Source organism: Callithrix jacchus, chromosome 13 (genome assembly GCF_049354715.1).
Source record: "Callithrix jacchus isolate 240 chromosome 13, calJac240_pri, whole genome shotgun sequence".
NCBI classification, from domain to species: Eukaryota; Metazoa; Chordata; class Mammalia; order Primates; family Cebidae; genus Callithrix; species Callithrix jacchus.
The window spans coordinates 85,137,688-85,157,496 of record NC_133514.1 but is presented as its reverse complement, the minus strand read 5'-3'; the positions used below and the strand labels follow the sequence as shown (position 1 = coordinate 85,157,496).

Sequence of the window (19,809 nt, the reverse complement as noted above, 5' to 3'; positions counted from 1 at the left end):
GGAGAAAAAAGCAACCTAATTTTTCCATTTGCTAACCATTTTCATAGTCATCCTTATTATGCAATTCATAATCAAAATGGGTTTTAGATCTAAGGTTTACCATGAAAGGGTAATCACTCACTTATCTGCAGATACTGCTAATACTAAGTCTACACACAGGTCTTTCTGATGTGTGGTGTGGACTGCTTTTCTTAGCTTCTAAACTTTCCCATCACTTTACCATTCACCAAAACCCAACCAGTGTCCAAATTTCAACTGCCAAGGCCTCTGCTGGACCCAAAATCATTCTCAAGAAGGGATGTATAATCACCACTGACTACAAAGAACGAAAATACCTATGCTGGTGCCCAGAAGTTAGTCATTACTAATAAAAGCAGACGTTTAGGAATTAATAATGTGTGAAACACAATTCACTTCAGCTGGCTGGTGAGATGTCAAAAAGGCTTGACAGAAAAACAGAAAAGATGCCAACTGGCAGGAGAAATGTATGGCTCTCCAAGGATTCTGGGGCAGTACATGGAGAAGGTGAGAAAAATGCCCTGCACTCAGAGAACTTACCTGGGCAAACTTGTGAATCTGTTCCACCACTGCAGCAAAAAGGGCATGGACACTTTCATCAATCAGACTCTGCATGTAATGCACAGCCTCTTCATCCGACAGGTCTAAACGGAATTTATCTTGAACCTGTAAGATAACAGTCTCAGTCTTTATAATGAAGAAAAACGGCACATTTTGAACAGACAGAATCAACATAATGCAGACATTATTAAGCAGCATGAGCTATTCCTATGGCAAATAAATGACCTGTAACTTATCAGAGTTCTGAACGCCATTCTTTGGAGTGTGGAAGTTTGCTGTTTTTGTTATATGCTCTGTATATCACCCCGTTCTTATTAGTTGTAAACAGTTTTTAAGAAAAAAGAAAATAGGAAATTGTTCTTAGGGCCCTACATTTTAAAAACAGAAAAACTGCTCTTTTAAGTAAAGGGGTACCTTATCTTTTTGAATTTAAAATCTAGAGTTACTAGATGGAAGTTGTGGCATATTTATTAATAATCTCCCTCACTTTATCCCTGTTATTCCTTGTGAAATGGACGGAGCAAGGTGAGATTATATTCATATTCTCTCATACCTTCAATGTCTATATAAGAACAGGAACGACATCAATCTGTGGCAAAATAAACTAAATGTAATTTTCTAAGGTTTCCTTCCCTATTGAATTTTCCTATATCCCTGCACAAAACTACGTCAATAGGTTTACAATTTCCAAAGATAAGAGAAAATTATTTTAATCTTATTTAAAGCTACACTTAATTTTCAGTAGCATTAAGTACTAGAAAAACTACTATATTTACGTGTGTATATTTTATATATACATAAAAGTCAATGTTACGGAGAACTACTTTGTGCAAAACACCATGTCAATTATTATACCTGCAACATTTCCTCTGACTCACTACACAGCCATACAGTAGATAGTATCTCATCGATAAGATGCGGAAATTGAGGCACAGAGAATTGATGACGCCAGCTCAGGGACCCTTAACTTGCACATGCTTCCAGTCAATCCCACACTACCAGACACAATCATTACAGAGTATTCCTTTCTCTTGCAACTAACCCACATACACTTCTGAAAGACAGTCTAGGAGAAAATGGGATTTTCAAGGGGATAAAGTGTGGTCTACATTTAGTGTTTCCTTTTAAGCACAGAGTTTCACTAGTAGAAAGCTACGAAGAAGGAAGGACCATAGCCCCCGCTCGGTGTTCCTGTCTTCACTGTACTGGAGGTATGCCAGGCGATCCAAGAGTGCTGCGGCTAGAAAGTCAAGACAAGAACAATTTGGCGCAGGGACATCTATAGCTGCATCTTCAATGAACCAGCTCTCTCATTTCTGGATCTCAGATAATGACAAACATATTCCTAGAGTCCAATTTTTTTATTTCCTTGACTTCTACTTTTAGAGAGAATATCTGAGAATTTTGGAACTATTTTTAAGGACATGAAAAATCTACAGAGCAGGTGGATCAAAATAAACTTTAGCCCAATGTATGAAAGCTTGCATACTTACATAAGTGCCTAAATTACAAAGAGAAGATATGTACTTGTCATAAAAATAAAATGCTATTACTGGATATAAAGTTATTTGGTATAAAATTTACTGGCTTATGTTAGGCTGTCCTCTAGGTTCTTAAGATTCTTAATCCACACACTAATTTTTCTAATACTTGATGCTATTGTAAATCAACCACAACTTTATAAATTAAATATAAACTAAAACAAAAAACTCCCCATCTTTGGAAACAACAGATCTATTACAGTAGTCCTTTGCAGGCGTATGGAGAAATTCGATAGGTACAGAGACATGAGATCTAGTTCAGTTTATTTTGTCAGTGATTAGCATCGTTGCTGCTATTCTATAGTCAGTGAAGGTGTGGAAGTATATTAAATAATTTCTATTGATTTATCTTTAAGTTCACTGACTCCTAATGCCATAATCCAATCTGCTGTAAAGCCTACCTAATTAATATTTCACTTTAATTACTGTACTTTTTCTATAATTTTCATTTTGTTCTTTCTTCCTAGTTTTAATTTCTCTATTGATAGTCCTATCTGTTCAGTAATTATGCATTTATTTTCCCTTAGGTGCATGGACATTTATAACAGCTGCTTTAAAGTCCTTTTCTGGCAGTCATGGGTCCTCTCAGCGTGTTTCTATGGATTGTTTTTTTCCATTGGCTTAGTGTCACATTTTCTGTTTATTCACACATCTAGTTATTTTAAAAAAGAAAAAAGATAATAGATATTCCAAATGATATAACAGAGAGACTGAATTCTGCTGTGTTCTTGTGAAGATTCACTGTAGCTGGCAGTTAATGTGGCTAAATTCAATTTTAAATACATCCTCCCTATGATGGAACACAGCTGAACACTCTGTTCAGTTCTTTAAGCTTTGGCCTGCTGCTTCCCCCTCCTTTGGACTGCAGGGCTGGAGTAGTAAGCTGTCTCTCCAGATATGGGAACCTATTCATGTGACTGTAGACATCAACGAGGAAGAGGATAAAACTGGCTGCAGAGACTTGAGAAATTGTTGTATTCTGGAATATGGAAAATTTATACAGAAAAGTTCTTTATGTTACTTAAAAATTACCTTTTTCACAGTTTTATCTGGTTCAAGAGCAATATCTGGAATGTTCGCATCAACCATCAAGGAAAACAAGTTTAAAATCAGATTAGAATACCTGAAGAAGAGCAGAAAAAGAAAAAAAATAACAACAATTAGAATTCTGTATTTCTTTCTCATATTAAGAACACTTCTAGAAGTGGTACTCGGATTTTTATAGGAATCACTATTATTCCAGTAGAAAACTCATCAGTTGGTATCAATAAAATGCAAGCCTTGACAAATATTTAATTCTGGGGTCTTCATATAACACCATTTCTAAATCCTACACCATGGGACAGACTTTTGGAGTAATCATCTAATAATGACATTCTTTTTATTCTTTAGTAAACATGTATATTTTGAGAAGGGATCTGAGGAACATCTACTTTATGTCTAATTCACATTTTGTAACAATTAAGATCTATCTGTTTTTGCTAGGTGAAGATGACAATCTGCCACTTTAAGATGACCTCAGTGTGTCATGGCTAAATGAGTGAAAGGGAAATAATATCATCTGATGAATCACTCATGAGTATCTTCCAAATATATCAACAATCATTTCAGGAACGATATAACTGACCTGGATAAAAGTAATTCTATAAGAAAGAAAAAACTGCTAGTACTCTGCTGTGTTGAAAATGGGCAAAATATCTAAATAATGTTATCTTGGGAGTATGCTGGCCTCTAACAGGAACTAACCATTTCTCTTCACCAATCCTCAAACTCTCCCTCTTCCTCCAAAAAGAACAAATGTTACTATTCTGAATGGTCATTTCCAGAGGTGGGGCTTTGTGGGGAAAGGTTTAAATAAATCTCCACTTTGGGTAGTTATGCTTTTGGTGGCCCCTCCTTAGTACTTATAAAAAGAGATTCAGATTTGATCTTCAGGATGGATGTGAGTAAGGAAAGCATTCGTTTTAGGCAATGAAGGTTTTTAGCTGTTTGAGTAAAAATGTGAACCAAGTGCCTTGTATTCATTGTCTTCTCTAGGGGATAGGGAAAGAGTTGGTGATGCAGAATCTTTATTCCAGCTATCTACCTATCTATAATAATAATAAAATACAAACTGTTACTTAAGAACTGTTTAATACTTGAATTGTAATAATAGAACTTGCATAGAAAAATCCGTATGAGTTTCAAATTATCTATTTTATCCTCATTTCTGAATTTTATATTGCCCATAAAAATCAAGAGGAACTATAAAGAAAAACTTCTACCTTGATGTAGTCCAATCAAATCAGGCCCTAACCCACTTAATCTCTTAGGAAAAAAAAAGTTATGATAATAGCTAAACAGCTGTAACCTGGCTTTAAGTTACTAACTTCTTTGTGGGAATTGATAAATGCATATCATAGATGTCATTCCATTCCTACTCATATAGTCATTTTATTCATTCAACCAACAAACATTTACTTAGTACTCACTAACCCCACTGTTGTAGGCACTAGGGATACAGACTGTGGTGAACTGAACAAACAAGGGCCCCACATTCATGAAGTTTACATCTGAAGGAGGGTAGAAACTAATATAATTAACTTATAAACATGATAATTTTATGTCTGCTTGATTACAAGATTTAAATAGAGGAAAAAAACAGAAAAATGGGTGCGAGAAAGAGCCATCTGATGGGGGTATGGTTTTATTTTAAATGCACTGAGAAGCAACTGAGCTTAAGGAGTGGAGTGACCCATGTTGACAGGTGTTTTTAACAGTTCACTCTGGTCATCTTGAAGGGAATAAGAATCGAAGTAGAGAAAATATAATAGACTTCCAGGTGGACAGGGAACAACATGAGGGCTATCAGGCTTTATTCTGGAGATGAAATAGATGATCCTTGCTGACAGTTTCAATGGAGGTCACAGGGAGAGGACAGAGGAACTGAATGACACAAAAGATTTAGTCTAATGGGACACTAGTGTTATAGACCAAGAAAGGCTAAATGAAGGAGGAACAGGATTTTAGGCAGGGACTCAAGAATTTTGTTTTAGACATGTAGAGTTTGAGGTGCCTACCAGGCTTTTAGTAGATATGTCAGATATATCTCAGAGGAGATATGAAAGCTATTGACATTAAAGTCATCAGGACTAGGATCATATGTAAAGTCACAGGATTGGATGAAAATGGTAAGGAGAGAGGGGGTGCAAAAAATAAAGGTCCAGAATGAAACCCTTTATAATGATATCATGAGGCTTCTACATCAGAGTTGTCCAATCTTTTGGCTTCCCTGGGCCACAATGGAAGAACAACAATTCTCTTGGGCTATACATCAAATACACTAACACCAATGACAACTGATGAGCTAAAAAAATTTTTTCAAAAAATCATCTCATAATGTTTTAAGAAAGTTTATGAATCTGTATTGGGCTGTATTCAAAGCTGTCCTGGGCTGCATGTAGCCTGGGGGCCATAAGTTAGATAAGCCCTTCTCTATGGAAACAGAGATGATCCACTTGGGAGGGCTACAAGGAATGTGGTATGAGCAGAGTACAGTCAGCTGTTACATATTATACAAAAAGATGCTCTTCAGCTAACTCTCCATCATCTGTACTCTGTTTTGTTAATCATATAGGTACACAATTTTTTTCCATCTTGCCAGGGGGAAATCTATCAGAAAGCAACATAAGGAGAATACAAAGTCAATTTTCAAAGAGACATATTAGAAGTTCTCCAACTTGGCTGCCCATCAGATTCACCTAGGAAACGTTTCAAATGTATCAACGCCTGAGACCAATCTCAGACCAATTCAAAATGAAAAGGCCCAGAATTTTCCCCTTGCCACCGCACCTACAAGCTCCCCAGGTGCATCTAATGGGCAGCCAGAATCAATGTTAAAAGTCTGCCTTTATGGATGCAGAATGTGATGTATCTTTTAAAAAAGGTAAATACTAATGCTTTCTGGATATCTCCTGATTTAAAGTTAACCATCCATGCTTCTATTGTTATAGCAAAGGGAAACAGAAATAAATATAAAGGTTAGACATCCAAATACTTTGTGAATAATTTGTCACCAGTTGTTGGCCAGGCTAGTCTCAAACTCCCAGCCTCAAGTGATCCACCCACCTCAGCCTCCCAAAGTGCTGGGATTACAGAAGTGAGTCACTGAGCCCAGCCAGTTAAATGCATTCTTAATTTCACTATTGGAAATTTTTACCACCAAATGAAGAAAGAATATCTTTGTAACATAAGTGACTAAAAATGGTGTTTGGCATAAATGTGGGTTTGGAGAAACACTTAAGATGTACTGATTAATAAGAGATGACAACATTATTTTGTTACATGAAATTTTGTACATACCATTAAATATGTCCTTACATCTGCAAAACTGTAACCATTTATAACTTAGTTCAAAATGGACTACTCTGCTTATGTGGTACGATGTTATTCAGTGGTTTCTTTGTGAAGAAACTGATCAGTTATCAAGAAAAACCATAAAATAACAGGGCTGGTCATACCTACAAAGCCGAATAAAAGTGTCAATAACCTTAGCTCTAAACAACTATCAGGTTAATTCTTATTCTGAAGGCATTTTTTTTTTCAACCAAGTAAAACATACTCTAAAATACAACATTAAAAAATAAATGTTGGCCAGATGAGGCGGTTTATGTCTGTAACCCCAGCACTTTTAGAAGCCGAGGCAGGTAGATAACTTGAACCCTGGAGTTTGAGACCAGACTGGGCAACATAGCAACACCGCCCCATCCAACCCGTTCTCTATTAAAAAAAAACAACTCAAAAATATTAGCTGGGCATGGTGGCATATGCCTGTAGTTTCAGCTACCTCTGAGGTTAAGGTGGAAGGATAATCTGAGCCCGGTAAATTGAGACTGCAGTGAGCCATGATCATGCCACTGCACTATAACCTGGGCAATTGAGTGACAATCTATCTCAAAAAAAACAAAAGTTGATTACACACTTTGAGTCTAGCTAATATTAAGTGAAGTACAGGGAAATTTTAAAAAGTTAAACAGTTTTCATTAAAGTTTTGCATAAAATTATTAAGATTAATCTTTGTGGCTTTTCTTTGTAGTGAGGAAGTCAACTTTGGCTCTCCATTAATAACCTGCCTGTTTTCTCATTCTATTGAATTGCTACTAATCCACTACCACTGACAGTTTATAAAGCACATTGTTTTCCTTCTGCTTTCAAAAAAATAGCACCTTTGATATTTCTTTAGTTATCATTCCTTACCATCTTGTCTGCCACCTCCCTGAGATATTCATGATTCAACCTAATTTTCTATGGGCTTTGACAAGTTTAAATTAAAAATCCCAGATACTAAATGGCATTCTCATCTCTCTCAAAGTGCTTCTGCATGACCAAACAAATCTAAAGAGCACTGATTTTCTCACTATTTTTTTTTTAGCTTTTCTGGAGGGTAACACTGAGCCATTCTGCCACCCAAAGGAGAAATAACGCTGCCATTTGTAAAATGCCTGTTACAGCGTTTATGATACATGGAAAAGACTGAGTTTACAATGAAGACCTAGTCATTGCATAAATGAAACCTCATTACTATAAGAAAACCAGTCTCCTAGGACCAGCACATCAACATCAACTGGGAACGTGGCCTCACACTAGACCTGAAGCGGGAATTCTGAGGCTTCTCATACAAATACGAAGAGTTCTCATTGAATAAATATACAATAAGTGCCTATATATAAAACACTATATGAGAAACTGAGGTTACAAAGGTTATGAAGAAAAAGGAGAGAGAACTCAATGTGCTGGCAACTTGCTATCAATTGGTTATATTTTCACCTGAAAGAGCATGTATGTAGGTTTCCCGGACTGGGATTTTCTGCTGGACTAAGAAAAATTCATTTTGCAGAGTTGGGCTAAAAACGGCATTAGAGTCAAATGATCCTGTCATTTTTGACTAATCATCAGGGCCGTGTCCTGAATTTACCAAACACGACTTTTATTTTTTTCCTGATCATGTACAATAGTCCTAAGTAAATTAGGAAGAAGGAAGCACAGATTTAGTGGCGTTGAAGAAACAAGGACAGAGAAAAAACATTCTTTGTAACAGAATGACTGATGAGGTGTTAAAGAGATAAAAATCATTTTAACATTTACTTCAATCATTGAGCAACTTTTGAATATTCCCAAAGAGTACTCAACACTAAGGCTGCAAAAGAATAAAAATGATGGAACTAATATCACTCTAAAGAATTTGTATCCTACATTCTTTGATTAAAAAAATAGGAAGTAGTCAGCTAGGGAGAAGGAAGAGAACCCAGCAGGTGACTGTAATACTCCAGGACTGTCTCCAGATCTGAATGGTATGAAGTTTCTTAACCTTTTTTCTATCCTAGTACTGTCAAAGTATACTTTATTAAAATGACATAAACCCACTGAGTTGGAAGCCTCCATGTCTGCTTCATCTTATGTGATGCCAGCTTCCTAGCTGGTGGGGTTTAGCAATGAGCTAATTAGTGGGAAAGCAGGAAAGTTTATGTTTTTTTCCTTTGATATTTAACAGTTTCTCAAAATTGGTATTGAATGTGAAATAGGAAATATTGTTGCCTTTATCATTTTGAAAAAGTGATTGATGCCAAAGAATGCATACATTTAAACAACTCCTTCTCTTGTTCCATAAAATAAAAATAAATTTACCCAAATTCTCAGCACCAAGTAAATCAACTTACCTTCGCAGGTGGAGGAAAGCTGTGTAACACTGTTTACGGAACTCTTGGTACTGCTCACTCTGTGTGCCCCCCATTCCTTCTACCATTTCTTTATTCAGCTTCATTGGAGGAGGAAGAGGCTTCGGATCCCGACCCAAAATATATCCAAAGTCTATGTGGAATAGTTTGCCTGGATGTTGACAAGAAATTCATTTGTTTCCAGAATTCTCTTAAAGAACTGGGTAGGGGATATATCAGACAATTGGTATAAACAGTGTCTCTTAATAAAGAATATTAGTTCATGATGAAGCCTATTAAATTCTTTGATATTTCTAACTGCAGGTTTGAGAGTGGCCTTTGGAACATATTTAACTCATTTTAACTCATTCATTCTGATGAAACTATACCTAAAATCATGTCAAAGTAATGGTAATCCAAAAATTTTAAATCCCATTTTTAAGTCTTCAGAATCAAAGATAGAGCCTGGGTAACTTTTTACGTTATTAGCAGAAATCAGAATTTTGTAGCAAATTTTTTGTGCTAAAGTTTAAGTACAGTTCCCTTCATATAGTAAAAGATCACTTCGTTAAATATTCCTGAAAGTAATCTTTCTGTTAAATTATCATTACTCAAAAAAAAAATTAAAAAGAAAAAATTTAAAAAGCCATATTCATACTATAAATAGCAATTTAGTTGTAAAAATGTAATACCTATCATTTTAATGTTGTTAAATTTTACTAATCTGTAGCATAGATTGATTTATAAATCTGTTTCCATCGTATAGTATATAAGAGTAGACACAATTGTCAGGTTTCATGTTGTACATATTTAAGATTTTAAAATGTCAACATGGAGGGGGGTTCATTTCCATTAAAAGAAACCTGTGATTCACTTATGACTGAAAAAATACTCTTTCAGAATCCCAAAATGGGCTTCAATGATCTCTAAGCACAATGAAATAATTTTGGGGGGGAGATCAATATACTTCACCAGATTCCCAAGCAAAGTCCATAATTCAACAAATATGAGGAACCAGTTTTACAAAAGTGAATTTGATAACTTCAGTCCTAGAAAAACAACATCCTTATAGTCTCTTAATGATCTGATGAAAAGTCTGGATCAGTTTGTTAACCATTTTACCACCTTCAACTAAATATGTGTCATCCGTTCAACTAAGCTAAGCAATTCTTTTGGTACTTTATTCTCATTCTGAAGTTCTCATTTATCTTTTACTTTGTTGGATATACACTATTCTGCCCCAGAAGAGGTAAAGAAATGAGAAGTTTACAATATTACAGGTGTAGATACATTTTCCTTGGTTTTATTTAATTATTTAAATAATATTTTGTTACCGATGCACTTGAACAGATGGTCAATCTGGTCAATCTCTGATACAAAACTGCCATCACACATGGTTTATTTGATGGGCTCCATGCTTTTAATAGGACACCTATCACAGTTTTCTTCATTACTGGAATTACTGGAATTCCAATATTGGCTATGTATGGCTGTTTACAAATGAAGAGTATATTTCTATCCTTGTCAGAAAACTCTCAAAGAAGAGGATTACTACTTAATTATGAGGCATAAAAGATTCAGTATCTAACAATGAAACCATCATTATGCTTTACAAGTTCAAATAGCCATGTATTTTGAAAAGGGGCTATTAATGTAATGTTTTAAGAAAATTCATTTTCATAACTACTGAAGGAAAATTTTTAAAACTTAATATCTGAAAATGAAACTTGTAAAGGTTTAAAATATGTGCCTTATGAAATTTAGAAAAAAATGTTTAAGAAGTTCAGAGAGTATGATCTTATTCAAATCTATCACTTTAAACAGTCAAGAAATAAAGTATACATAAAACAAACTGGTTGTTAACCTTCTTTTGTCCCCAACCTGAAAAACACAGGGAATAAGAGGTGCTAATTAAATTTTCCTGTTATTTAGATAAATAACATGAACTTACTTAAAAAACAGTAGTTTGAGGCATTTGTCATTCTTCGATTAAACAGAATATGCACTATTCTCTTTGACAGTGTTTAATGGTAAAGTTTATTTTAAATTTCCATTTTGTTTACCTAATAATTGAACGTGACCAATGTCAAAACTACATTCATTCTCTTTCCATGCCTCTGCTTACTCTCCCCTTCTACTTGACTTTCTTTTGCTGTTCCCTATAATCCAAACTCTATCTTTTAAAGATTCCATATAATTCCCAACTCCAGAAATTCCTCCCTGACAGCCTACTCCAGTGAGTTTCCCATTTGATTTTTTAAATATATAATCTGACATTTATTTGCCATTTTTCCATAAAATGCCTTTTGTCTTATGTGAATGTTACATCTTTCCTATTGTCCTACCACTAAACTTGGAAACAAAGAAGGCAGCAAACAGCAATTTATTCTTACAGCAAAATCTGTATTTGCAGAATTAATAGTACTGCATATGGGGAGTTTATTCAGTATTAACTCCCACATTATAGATATACCTTCCATTAGTTTTATCCCTCTAGAGAACTGTATTACAGGAGCTATATTGAGAAAGAAAATGTCCAATTAAGATTACAATAAGAATAACCATTTTTCTTTACTTTGAGCTTTCTGACAAAAGGTTCAAAGGTTATTACTCTAAAGTGGCAAGGCAGACAAAAAAGCCACTACGTCTCTCACAAATGGCAACTCAAGATTAGGAGGGCCATCCTTAGGACTCACAATGAACTTTCCATTTAGTACAAATACCAGTTCCCTGTTTACTTTTGTGAACGCTTTTCAGTTATTTACAAATGAATTTCAAATACTGATTGTATTAAAAAGTACACCATAAGCAATGAGCATATTTTTCAGTTATACTGCTTCCCCTTTCCTCAAATTCTCAAAATTAAAAACAAAAATTAACCATTCTCCAAAGAGCTGGGATAAACTCAAACTGTGTTTTGTTTGAATCCTGTCACAACTAATTACCCTAAGTAAGCTTTTTAAAGCTTCTCCTAAGGACAATAACTCTGGGGTAAAAAGTCTACTATATTTTCAACACCACATTACAGCTTAAACTTTGTAATTTCTTGTCCAAAGAAGTCTATAGTAATAATAATTTTAAAAATCTACAGTAATGCACTAATAAGTAAAATATTATTCACCCCAAATTTGTTTCAAGAAAACAGCATTATAATCACCTGACAATAAAATCACCATACTTTTACATTTATGATGGATACACAGCGCCCTCTGCTGCACCAGTTGTGTATACTTCAACCAAGCTAAAAGTATTCAAGACAAAGCACGGGCCAAAAAAAATGTCTGGGAAATCCATAATTGGGACTAATATTTTGCATTTCAGAAGATTACTCTTGTATAGATTTTGACGTTCTCTATATGCAGTGAATAATTTTCTTTCACATGCCAAGATTTCTTAGCTGGATCATTTTCTATTTATATTTCTTAGCTGGATCATCTATATTTATAGGGTGGAATAGTTTGTCTGGGGTAAGTCCCCCCAAAATATCAGTGAAGTGAAATCTGTATGTCTCCTTCTTCTACTCCGTCCCCCATATCAAAGAACTAGACACAGATGATACAGTGGAAGTCTGATTACAGTTCAAAACCACTTTAATCTAAAGCAGAATCTTAGACTCTACACCTGCTCAGGCTGGCAATGAGAACAGAAAACAAAGGTGTCTTATTTGGTAGAATAAGAATAATGTTACTTGATATATTAAAAAAACACTCCATCAGCTACTGAAAGACTGGAGAGTTATGTAAAAGAACCCAAAGTTTTCAATTTGAAGGCATAATGAACTCAAAATATACAATGGCCAATTCCTCATGACAGTCAAGGCATTTTTAAACTAAAAACATTGAAATGTATTTCCTGCAATAAACCACATTCAAAATTCACTTTGAACTATACAAAGGCTTTTAGAACCATATATAAACTGTAACTTAAAACCACTTTGAAATAGAGACTCAGTAAAAATGACCAGAAACACAAAATTTTTAAAATTAATTATAAATCGTTACAAGTTGAGGAATGCATTACACTTCTACTTGTCTTGACAATACTCAGTCTTTCCTTACAGAATCTAATTTCATCCAAACCAAAACTAAAAACTTGAAAATATGCATCCTAATAAGAAAGATTTAAAATGCTAACTGCATAGTGTAACTGGATGAAATAATTACAGAGCAGTTAAGAAAACATGAACTGCTGTTTTAACAGAAAAAAAAGTGCATCTTACATTTATGCACATTTTAGGGTTAAGTTTTAGTTTTTAAAAAGCAAATATGGAGCACCCTCTAGTGGAAAACGATTAACAAAAGCTTAAAGCTTCTGTTTCTGAAATTGAATTCAATTTCCATTAAAAAGTAACTGAGAACTGGGCCAAAAAAGTATATTACATAGATTTCTTCTTTCGGTCTTAACTCTTAAATATCCCCCCCAACCCCGCGACACAAATACACATACACAAGGGCACTTTTCAAAGTCCAACAGAAAAAGGTCTTTCACACTATCTGATTATCAATTTTTGTTAAAGAATCAAGTAGAATTTTTGAATATAACATTACAGTTGTAATACTACTTTTTATATTGAAGAATTCCATTGTAGTTATAAATGATTACAACCTAGAAACAAATGGAATCATTTTGGTTGCTTGATTCTTGTGGTTAAAAGACTCAATCAATAAAGAAGAACTAATGAAAATAACACATGAAAACTTCCAAATTATAATTCTCTCCAAACACACCATAATTTTTTATAAATATTCTCTGCTAAACTAGCAAATCAGCCAAGAATTTCCATGACAATCTGATTATATTCTTTTGGTCTTGGTTATTAAGGAGACTGACTGGCTTTGACACAGATATAACATCACACATGCAAGTTCTAACACAGATGATTTTTCATAAGTAATAATTAAAAAATGAATATAAAATAATTTTGTGTTTCTAGTCATTTTTACTGAGTCTCTATTTCAAAGCGGTTTTAAGTTACATTTTATATATGTTATAAAAAGTCTTTGTATAGTACTAATTAAAAACTGAATATAAAAACACTTTAGCTAGGTGTTGCTCAAGGTCTGGAGGCATGGTGGTAACCCCAACAGACAGAGGTTCCTGCTCTCATGGAACTTGCATCTGAATGGGAGAAGATGATAAGCATTCAACAAACTCTAGGAGAGCAAGACTTTCTGTCTGTTCTGTTAACTTTGCTATTCTCAGCATCTACTATGTGTTCAATAACTAGTTGTTGAATTAAACAAAAAAGGTAACCAGCTGGTGATAAATGCTATAAACGAAACAGTAATAAGTAGAGAGCTTTGGAGGAACAGGTAGATATGTTATTACAGATCAAGGAGTTAGAAAGGGCTTCTCCAAAGAGAGGTCATTAGAACTTCAAATTAATAACTAAAGTCAGCCCTGCAAAGATCTGAATAAAAAACTTTCCAGAAAGAGAAAACAACAAAGGCTCTTGCCTGAGGCAAGAATGGTCTGACTTTGAGACAAAAGACCTGCCTGGACAAGCCACAAGGCCCCAGTAAAGAGTTCAGATTTCATTCAGATTGTTTAGGCAACATATATTGGTCACTTCAAGTGGGGTAAGAGTAGTGAAAATGAAGACAGTGGGTAACTTCATGATGTATTTTGGAGTTTAGGAGTAGACAAGATTTGCTAATAGGTTCACTATGTGAGATAAGGCCACCAGACATATTAAGAAGGGCTCTGAGGTCTGGAGCTTGAACAACTGGGTGGACGATGATGCTATCTATTAAAATGGGAAAATGAGGTGAGGAGCGGCATTTAGGCAGGTAGAGGAGGAAGAGACAATCTTTTACAACTGGCCATATACACTGAGAATTTCAAGTAAGGAGTTCGATATTTCAATTTGAAGTTAATGAAACAGACCAAGGTAGAAGGCTCTAAGTCTGGAAGTTGTATGCATAAAGATAAATATGCAGGGCTAAAGAGTTGTCAGGACAAAGCAGGCTGAGGATGTTTATTCCATAGAACTCCAAGGAGAAAAGTAAATAATCAAAGATATTAAAGTGAATTAAGCACACTTTGTAAGAGAAAGGGCATTTTAACAATCTAACTAGAGCTATACAGCAAGAGATTAAGCTGCTTGTATACATTATGGGCTTTACATAAAAAGAGGCATTTCGGGAGAGGACTCAAGATGGCGCTGTGAGAACAACCCAGGATTGAAGCTCTCGCTGGATGCGTGGAGAGGGTGAGTCGGGGACGCATTTCCAGACGGATCTTAGTTGCCCACAGAACGGGGAAATTCTCAGGTATAAAAGAGACGCGGGATGTCAGGCAGAGGTTTTGGCTGGTGTAGCCGGCAGCCGGTGCCGCTGCGGCCCGCGCCAGAGCGCAGAGGCGCTCCACAGCGCTCCATACAAAAGCGCACTGTTACGGGTGCCCTGTTGAACCGGCAAACTGAGTCCTGAGAGGGCTGAACTTGAGACTGAATGGGGCTTGGACAGTGAGCCAGCCCAGGAGATTCCAGGGCCACAGCGTTTGGGGTGGCGCAGTGCGACAAACAAAACGGCGATTCCAAACGCTCCCGGTGAGGAGGTTCCCTTAAAACGCAGCTCCGTGGGGGAGGGGCGTCCGCCATTACTGAGGCAATCAGCCCCTACTGAGGTACACGCCCATTGCTGATGCAGCCTGCCGTTGCCGAGGCAACCTGGTACAACAGAGAGACTCCGCCGCAGGGCATAGCCCACGGCTGCAGGGCGGAGACCACAGCAGAAGGGCAGAGCCTGCAGCAACAGGACGAACCTCACACCAGCAGGGCAGAGCCTCGGCAGGCAAATAGTGACTAGACTGCCTCCTAGCTGGGCAGGACAGCACAGCAGACACTCAAAAGCAAAGCCCCAACCCCTTCAGAAAGAGCAGCTGGGAAAAAAAGGGGTTTTTTAATGAGTTCTGTTGCAGCAGAACTAAACATAGCAGCCTAACAGCCCTGAATGAACAATAGAGCTCACAGCTCAGCAATTGAGCTCCTATAAAGTACAGACTGTCTCCTCAAGCAGCTCCCTGACCCCTCTATATCCAAAAGACTGACATTTAGCAGGCATCATTCTAGGACAAAGATAGCAGAAAAAGAAACTGGTAGCACCCCTCACTGCTCCGCAGCTGCTATAGGTGCACCCCAGACAAGCAGGGCCTGGAGTGGACCTAAGCAGTCGTACAGTGAAGGGGCTAGACTGGTAGAAGGAAAACCAAGTAACAGAAATACTTCATCATCAACAATCTGGGTGTCCATTCAGAGACCCAATCGAAAAGTCAGCAACTACACAGACGACAGGTGGATAAATCCACAAAGATGGGAAGAAACCAGTGCAAAAAGGAGGAAAACACCTGAAACCAGAACACCTCGCCTCTTAGAAAGGACCAAAACTCCTCACTAGCAAGGGAACAAAGTTGGACGGAGAATGACTTTGATGAAATGACGAAATTAGACTTCAGAAGGTGGATAATGAAAAACTTTTGTGAGCTAAAAGAACATGTTTTAAATCAATGCAAACAAACTAAGAACCTTGAAAAAAGATATGAAAAAAGATTCGAGGAAATGATAACAAGAATGGATAACTTAGAGAGGAATATGAATGAATTAAAGGAGCTGAAAAACACAATACGAGAACTTCGCGAAGCATGCACAAGTTTCAATAGCCGAATTGACCAAGCAGAAGAAAGAATATCAGAAGTCGAAGATCAACTCATTGAAATAAAACGAGAAACCAAGAGCAGAGAAAAAAAGCGCAAAAAGGAATGAACAAAGTCTCCAAGAAATGTGGGACTATGTGAAGAGACCTAACCTACGTTTGATAGGTGTACCAGAATGTGACGAAGAGAATGAATCCCAGCTGGAAAATACTCTTCAGGACATTATCCAGGAAAATTTCCCCCACCTAGCAAGACAGGTCAACACTCAATCACAGGAAATACAGAGAACACCAGAAAGATATTCCGCAAGAAGAGCAACCCGAAGGCACATAATCGTCAGATTCAACAAGGTTGAAATAAAGGAGAAAATACTAAGGGCAGCCAGAGAGAAAGGTCGGGTCACCCACAAACGGAAGCCCATCAGACTCACAGCAGATTACTCGGCAGAAACTCTACAAGCCAGAAGAGAGTGGGGGCCAATATTCAACATTCTTAAAGAAAAGAATTTTTAACCCAGAATATCATATCCAGCCAAACTGAGCTTCAGAAGTGAAGGAAAAATAAAATGCTTTGCGAACAAGCAAGTACTCAGAGATTTTGTCACCACCAGGCCTGCTTTACAAGAGCTCCGGAAAGAGGCACTACACATAGAAAGGAATAACCAGTACCAGCCATTCCAAAATCACACTAAACGCTAAAGAGCATCAACATAATGAAGAATTTACAACAACTAATGGGCAAAACAGCCAGCTAGCATCAAAATGGCAGTATCAAATTCACACATAACAATATTAACCGTAAATGTAAATGGACTAAATGCACCAATAAAAAGGCACAGACTGGCAAATTACATAAAAATCCAAAACCCATCAGTGTGCTGTATCCAGGAAACCCATCTCACATGCAAGGATACACAAAGGCTCAAAATAAAGGGATGGAGGAAGATTTACCAAGCAAATGGAGAGCAAAAAAAAGCAGGAGTTGCAATTCTCATCTCTGATAAAATAGACTTTAAAGCAACAAAGATCAAAAGAGACAAAGAAGGCCATTACGTAATGGTAAAAGGATCGATACAACAAGAAGAGCTAATGATCCTAAACATATATGGACCCAATACAGGAGCACCCAGATACATAAGGCATGTTCTTAACGACTTACAAAGAGACTTAGACTCCCACACAATAATAGTGGGAGACTTTAACACTCCACTGTCAATATTAGACAGATCAACCAGACAGAAAATCAACAAGGATATCCAGGGCTTGAACTCAGACCTGGAGCAAGCAAACCTGATAGACATTTACAGAACTCTCCACCCCAAATCCACAGAATATACATTCTTCTCAGCACCACATCACACCTACTCTAAAATTGACCACATAATTGGAAGTAAAGCACTGCTCAGCAAATGCAAAACAACTGAAATCATAACAAATAGCCTCTCAGACCATAGTGCAATCAAGTTAGAACTCAGAATTCAGAAACCAACCCAGAACCGCACAGCTTCATGGAAACTGAACAACTGGCTCTTGAATGTTGACTGGATAAACAACGAAATGAAGGCAGAAATAAAGAAGTTCTTCAAAACCAATGAGAACGAAGACACAACATGCCAAAATCTCTGGGACACATTTAAAGCAGTCTCTAGAGGAAAGTATATAGCAATAAGTGCCCATATGAGGAGAATGGAGAGATCCAAAACTGACACCCTATCATCAAAATTGAAAGAGCTAGAGGAGCAAGATCAAAAAAACTCAAAACCCAGCAGAAGACAAGAAATAACTAAGATCAGAGCTGAACTGAAGGAGATTGAGACACGAAAAACCCTCCAAAAAATCAATAAATCCAAGAGCTGGTTTTTTGAAAAGATCAACAAAATAGACAGACCACTAGCCAGATTGATTAAAAAGAAAAGAGAGAACAACTAAATAGATGCAATAAAAAATGATAAAGGGGAAATCACCACAGATTCCACAGAAATTCAAACCATCATCAGAGAATATTACAAACAACTCTATGCACATAAACTAGTAAACCTGGAAGAAATGGATAAATTCCTGGACTCCTGTGTCCTCCCAAGCCTAAACCAGGAGGAAGCTGAAACTATGAATAGACCAATAACAAGGGGAGAAGTCGAGGCAGCAAATAAGAGCCTACCACACAAAAAAAGCCCAGGTCCAGACGGGTTCACAGCCGAATTCTACCAGACACACGAAGAGGAGCTGGTACCATTCCTTCTAAAACTATTCCAAATAATCCAAAAAGAGGGAATCCTTCCCAAATCATTTTATGACACCAACATCATCCTGATAACAAAACACGGCAGAGACCCAACAAGAAAAGAAAACTTCAGGCCAATATCCATGATGAACATAGATGCAAAAATCTTCAATAAAATACTGGCAAGCCGACTGCAACAGCAAATCAAAAAACTTATTCATCATGATCAAGTAGGATTCATCCCGGGGATGCAAGGCTGGTTCAACATACGCAAGTCTATCAACGTAATTCACCACATAAACAGAACCAAAAACAAAAACCACATGATTATCTCAATTGACGCAGAGAAGGCATTTGACAAAATTCAACAGCCCTTTATGCTAAAAACCCTCAATAAACTCGGTATCGATGGAACGTATCTCAAAGTAATAAAAGCTATTTATAACAAACCAACAGCCAATATCATACTGAATGGGCAAAAACTGGAAGCATTCCCTTTGAAATCTGGCACTAGACAAGGATGCCCTCTCTCACCACTCCTATTCAATATAGTACTGGAAGTTCTAGCCAGAGCAATCAGGCAAGAAAAAGAAATAAAAGGTATTCAAATAGGAAAGGTGGAAGCCAAATTGTCTCTATTTGCAGACGACATGATAGTATACCTAGAAGACCCCATCGCCTCAGCCCAAAAACTCCTGAAACTGATAAACAACTTCAGCAAAGTCTCAGGATATAAAATCAAAGTGCAAAAATCACAAGCATTCGTCTACACCAATAACAGACTTAAAGAAAGCCAAATCAAGAGCGAACTGCCATTCGCAATTGCTACAAAAAGAATAAAATACCTTGGAATACAACTCACAAGGAACGTAAGGGACCTCTTCAAAGAGAACTACAAACCACTGCTCAACGAAATCAGAGAGGACACAAACAGATGGAGAAACATTCCATGTTCATGGTTAGGAAGAATTAATATCATAAAAATGGCTATACTGCCCAAAGTAATTTACAGAATCAATGCTATACCCATCAAGCTACCATTGACTTTCTTCACAGAACTGGAAAAAACCACCATGAACTTCATATGGAACCAAAAGAGAGCCCGCATAGCCAAGTCAATTCTA

The 19,809-nt window shown here is 36.7% G+C and overlaps 1 protein-coding gene across 1 annotated transcript in view; it reads right to left on the bottom strand.

Moving 5' to 3' along the window:
- The window catches only part of PIK3C3 (phosphatidylinositol 3-kinase catalytic subunit type 3), a 130,017-nt gene that overhangs the window by 15,734 nt on the left and 94,474 nt on the right, over positions 1–19,809 (bottom strand). The window contains exons 22-24 of the mRNA XM_002757195.7: positions 8,816–8,984; positions 3,153–3,243; positions 559–684 (exon numbers count right to left, since the gene is read on the bottom strand). Of these exons, the coding sequence (XP_002757241.1) occupies positions 559–684; positions 3,153–3,243; positions 8,816–8,984 (386 nt within the window). The remainder of the gene's footprint in view (positions 1–558; positions 685–3,152; positions 3,244–8,815; positions 8,985–19,809) is intronic.